The sequence below is a fragment of the Adelges cooleyi genome, unplaced genomic scaffold (genome assembly GCF_023614345.1).
Source record: "Adelges cooleyi isolate 19-005CV unplaced genomic scaffold, UGA_ACOO_1.1 ACOO_flye_CR_arks_rails_tigmint_CR_PRNA_574, whole genome shotgun sequence".
In the NCBI taxonomy this organism is placed as follows: Eukaryota; Metazoa; Arthropoda; class Insecta; order Hemiptera; family Adelgidae; genus Adelges; species Adelges cooleyi.
In genome coordinates this window covers 11,982,679-11,988,678 of record NW_026096268.1, presented here as the reverse complement: position 1 = coordinate 11,988,678, position 6,000 = coordinate 11,982,679, and the positions used below count along the sequence as shown (strand labels likewise).

Sequence of the window (6,000 nt, the reverse complement as noted above, 5' to 3'; positions counted from 1 at the left end):
GGAAAGTGTAGTAATAATACGGTGAACGCGCGCGCTCACGGGGATGAAGACGTTCCGGCTTGTGTCCAAAAAAAAAGAGACTTTTGACTATTAGCTCGTAAAATCTGCTAGTTTTATGTGGTTTTTCGTCGTAAAAATCCGCAAAACACTCACCGCCTATGTTATATTATACATGTACAGATGCACCCTGTAAACACAATCGAAAAGCGTCGACGGGTGCCGGATTAATCCAATGGCCGAAATAGCGCCGTCAGCTGCTCTACACCGCTGTTGTCTATACAATATAACGTAATGTAATATATACCAGAGTACCTGGCAGAGTAGTTAAAAAACGGTGCGCGTTTGTCGCGCTTGTCAAACGCACAACCGTTGCAAAAAACCAACAAAAAAAAAAAATTGTTTTTTTGGTTTTTTTTAACCCCTCTGTTGTCTTTTCGTCCGCGGATCGCGTGTGGTCGTTTTACACTTCTTTCACTTTCATTCCATACTATACATTGTACAATAACGTATAAACATGCACGTCACTTTTCAGTTAGTTTTATGTTTTATGAACATTAGCATATTGTTTGGCAAGTGATCGGCAGAGGTGGCGTTTACGACTTCCAGCCCATTGACTACTCGATTAACCCTCGATCAACAGACGCCGCATTGTCTTTTTATCGAGAAGCTGCTATATTAGTCATTACACAAGGCACTGTCACGGGTGGTATCGAAAGAGTGTATTTAAAATACTAATTACTATTATAGGTCTATTGTTCGTTTTTGCAATACACAATTCTAACGGATCTTCTTGTCATCCCAGGCCAAGTCCCGACTCTTGGATGATTCACAGCAAACGGTTAATCAAGTACCAGTATAATAATAATATTATCATCCGTCTTGTAACGGTGCTAAAGTTTTTAGTGTAGGTATAGGTATTCAAGCGAAAAAATAATCATATAAACAATATTACAGGTATATAGCGTGACAATGCATCCCGCTTGTTGTTTCTATATCTGTGTATGTGTGTGTGTACAATATGTACAGTGTAGTATTAAACGAGTTGTTCTTTTGGGGAAAAAAATGCATAATACAAGCGCCACTCTCGTTTGTACTAGCTTTATTGGCTGAACATAACGACGGTATAATGATGATGATGGGTCGTGCGAATTTTCACCAAACACACAATATTGAATAGAAAGCGGCTTCGAAGGGGGAGGGGGGGCGCTATTACAGACAGTCGGCCAAAAAAAAAAAGGGAAGTTTTCGGTTTTCACACGCGGCAAAGCGACACTTTTCTTTGGCAGCGTTTGCCGCCGACAAAAGGCTTGTTACGCGGATCCTTTTGTGCGAAAACAAACCGTTTCCGAACCAACGGTAATCGCGGCCCTTATACACGCCGGCAAAAAGGGTTAGGCGCCCGTGACTTAAGGGAGTATGTATAAAGAAACACACACACACACACACATACATAATATGCACATACGGCGACGATGTCGGTCGACACGATACTGATTTAGGGTTATATGTTGCCATTTGCACGGCTCGACGATCCCGTTAACGATATACGTACACCGAGACATAACAATAAAATATATATTATATGCAAATCTTCAATGGTAAAGAGCGTGCCACGGTGCACAGAAAACCCAGCGTGATGCTTGCGCGTGAAACCCCCCACAAAAAAATGGGGGTAAAAAAATGCAATTTTCAAACAAACGAAAATATCGAATTAAGTGTAGAGAGACAGAGCCTTATAGATAGCTCTATTCAAAGCAGATGTCGTGCTACGGCGGCAGTCGCAGTGTATCATGCGAATACATTATGTTATTGTCAGTTTAAAACGTTCGCAATTCCATTTGTACACTTTGTAAAATCAAATAATATAATATTTTCCATTTTACAACTGAACAGTCAGAAAATAAGCGTTAAAAAAATAATAAAAAATCTCGTTTAAAAAATATTTCTATGGCAAACGCCGGTGTCAATGCAAATTTAAACGCTATTTTGTTTTCCTAACGAAGACAAACGCGTTTTGCAGCAATTCAATTCTATCGACTCCTTAAAATAACATTTTTAACTTGAACATTGTGAAATAAATTTCATAATTTTATATAAAAAAGCAGTAGGTGAAACAGTTGGTGGTGCCTATTTATAAAATATATAATACAATTTTATAGCAGTTTATAGCATAAACGGTTTTGGGCTTGGTGTTGTTCGTTTGCCAATCAACACATTCATTCGAAACTGGATACATGTATCCCAGTCATGTCAATGTTAACGAAGCTAATAACCTTTATACTTTAAAATGCACACACTTGATTAGCGGGTTGACACGCATGCTAGCGACAAAGCATTTAATTAGCCCACCCGTTTTTTTTTTGGTTTACAATTGATGATCTGTAATATTATATATAATTACGACCATATCGTAAAATATAAAATAAATAAAGGGTGTAATTTCGCAAAAAAAGAGAATGAGCTTAAAAAGTTAGTGTAATATTATACAATTCGTTTATTTCTCTAACCTAACGTACAGAAGTTAAATAATTTCGTTGTCTTAATTCCAAAGTAGGGATACTATACACATCACTAGTCCCTCCCAAATTACGCCAATTATTAACAGAGAAAAGTTATCATGCTAAGAGTCATGCGAATTTAATAGATTACAATAGTAGTATACAGTACAGAAAATATGTTTAATGTATATTAAATTAAAATTCTTAATAAATACATTTTCTTTCAGTTTTTCCAAAAATATTTTTCTCATTTTCAAACGTTTTGTTAAATAATGTGGTGATGTCGTTTTAAATACGGGGTTTTTGTTAAGTTGTTATAAAACTAAAGAAAAGCATTATGAAAAAATGAGCTGCACGCGGTTAACATATGTGTGGTCTAAACAAATACAACGAAAAATTTATTTGAATTATCTCTCCGAAAAAGAAACGTATATAGACTTAAATAAACAAAACAAAAAATCGAAATCGTAAGCTTGACAAATTTGCCAGTCTCAAAATTTCGTTGCCGCAAGAAGCAAGCTAGCTTACGCGATTTTTTTCTACCGACTTCAATCAAATATTAAACACAAAATAATATGGTGCGCCTTGACGTACTGACGAGCACGATTTTGGGGTTAATGTTGTTCGTTTGCCAACCAGCACAATCGTTGGAAACCGGATGCATGTATCCCAGTCAAGTCATTGTTGACGAAGGTATTATCCATAACGATTTAAAATGTACGTACCTATACAGCGGATTGATACACATGCTGCTGACACAGCATTTAACTTATTTTTTGTATCCATCAGTTTTAATCGGTAAAATAATTACTTACAGCCATATCGTCAAATGCCAAATATATTCGTTGTACCACTTAAAAGTAAATCGTATGGATGCCTTGTGGTTAATTCATTTGTACTTGGCTCTGGTAAACAGTTTTTACGGAGAGTCCGAAGACAAGAAAGAAGTCAGTAAGAAAATCTTGGCCACTCTCGAATATGTCATTACTCAATTGCGTATAGACTTAACGGATTGCCGTAAAGATAATACATTTAACGACGAGGAGCAGATTTTCTCAAACGGGAATCTTTCGGAAATAGATTTGGGATATTTTATGCATATGAACAAAATCAAAGCCAATGAGTTGCTTAAAAAAAACAACATATTATGTGATCAGACGTTAAATGAATATGCGGCGAAAACGTTACAAATCGGAATTCTTTTATTAAACAAAATATGTTCAAAAGATGTTTCAATGGAAGATTTAATGGGCGTATTTAACGTGCAAATAGAATGGCACAGCACTACTGAAGTATTGGCTCAATCTTGGTGTGACGCACGTAATTATTTTTGGACTGCCAACAAATTTGTAAACCTAAAATTATACTATAAACTGACCTTTGATTTTCTAAAAATTATGATGTTCCGGCTGTCGTTAAAACACCTTGCTTATTTAAAAGGCTTTATTTCTTCAATATTTTACGTGGAATATACGCAAGAATGGAATAATAAAGTCAAAGAGTTCGGTGATATGTTAATCTTGTCCGAAGATACACACGTAGAAAATTTGCTAATTCATCTCGATATGCTTGTCAAAAGAGAAGAAACAATAGACGACGTGGTTAAATATTTAAATTCAATATTGGAAAAACTCTGTGAACCTTTCGGGTGTAAAGCTACTAATAAATTCGAACTAAACGGTAATGAATTCCAGACACCTTATAAAAGTTCGATAACGTACCACGATTTAATTCTTAAAAAAAGCCCTGTGCGGATTGAGCGTTATAGTTTGGAAAATACCACAGCATTTTTGCACTATCTTAGATGGATGTTCAAATTTACCGACTTTAAACTTGTTCGGTTATTCGTGGAATATATATCAATGATGTAAATCTAATAAAATGTATTGATGGATTGGAATATAAAAATCGCATTACATTTGATATCGTTTACATATCAAATGCAAATTTTTCAATTCAAATCTAATTTGTATTAAATATATAATATACTCATTTTATTGTAATGTTCAAATACCATCGTACATTACTATTGTTCGTCATTACTACATTTTTCTATAATAAATAAACATTGTTATATGAAAACATATTTTGTTAATAATAATCAATGCGGTATATTATTTAAATATCATTGTTACTTGAAATAAATCCGAGTATTTTCATTGAATACTATCGTCAAATTTAATACTTTGAAAGCAACAAACGTTCATTGAATTAGGTAGAGAGTGTCATTTATACGAATACATTGTTATTGTCAGTTAAGCATTTTCGCAATTTCATTTGTACCCTTTGTAAAATTAAAAATAATGTTTTCCATTTAAACTGAACAGTCATATGCATTAAATAAAAGAAAAAGAAAAATCTCGTTTATAAAATTTACGCCAAACAGATGGCAATGTAAATATAATTAAGGCTATTTTATTTTCCTAACAAAGACTAACACGTTTTATACTTCAATTCTATCGACTCCTAAAAATTTTTTTTTTACCTTGAACATTGTGAAATAATTTTGGTAACTTTAAAAAATAAAACAGTGGGTATAACAGTTGGTGGTGGCCATTTATAAAATATATAATACAAATTTATAGCAGTTAATGAGCTTATAAATGTTAGTGTAATATTATTACAATTCGTTTATTTCTCTAACCCAGCGTACAGAAGTTAAATATTTTCGTGGTCTTAATTCCAAAGTAGGGATACTATACACATCACTAGTCCCTCCCAAATTACGCCAATTGTTAACAGAGTAAAGGTTCCGTCAAATTTAATACTTTGAAAGCAAGCACACGTGTTGTTATTAGTCGGTTTGTTATCAAAATATGATTTTGTAATATTTTGTTAACGTTAAAAAAATCGCAGGTAGTATTAAAGAATATTATTCAATTTTTGAAATGTACCTACTAATAGTTTGTGAGTGTACACCAAGAGTATGTACAACAGTTAGGTTGGGTTATATAAATTGACAAAAAAAAAGTAGACAATAATATCCATGAAAAAAGTTACATTTTGTATTTGGAAATTTTTATAAAAAAAAAAAAATAGAACATTGTTTGAAAACTTATGTCCGTTGAACACATTTTTTTTTTTTTTTAATAACACTGTGCTGAACTCTGTGGCTTTCGCAATCTTGTCGGATTTACTCTGTCGATTCACTCGATATGCACGTGCAGAACAAACGTCTTGAGCCTTGCGGATGAGGAAAAGCACTCGGAGGAGGACTTTTGGCGCGATGTACACACTTATATCGAATAACAAACATCTTCGTTATAACAATGCGAACGCGAGGAGACACTCCAGTAATACGGCACTACACAGAGAAGTTTCGGAGAAGAGGCTTTCACTAATTGTTTCCCCGGGCATCTGATGGAGAGGGGGTGGGGCCGTAGCCGTGTATAAGTATACATTCATTTATATAGTGCACAAAACGCATCAATATCGCCGCCGCCGTCGTGAAATGCCCCCAGGAATCGCGAACAATGCAATTAGTAAGAAGACAAGTGACGGT

The 6,000-nt window shown here is 34.4% G+C and overlaps 1 protein-coding gene across 1 annotated transcript in view; it reads left to right on the top strand.

Annotated features, from left to right (window-relative positions):
* The first annotated feature begins 2,981 nt into the window (after nt 1-2,981).
* LOC126842838 (uncharacterized) overlaps nt 2,982-6,000 on the top strand; it is a 61,705-nt gene continuing 58,686 nt past the window's right edge. Inside the window, exon 1 of the mRNA XM_050580023.1 lies at nt 2,982-4,139. Within this exon, the coding sequence (XP_050435980.1) occupies nt 3,074-4,139 (1,066 nt within the window). The 5' untranslated portion in view covers nt 2,982-3,073. The remainder of the gene's footprint in view (nt 4,140-6,000) is intronic.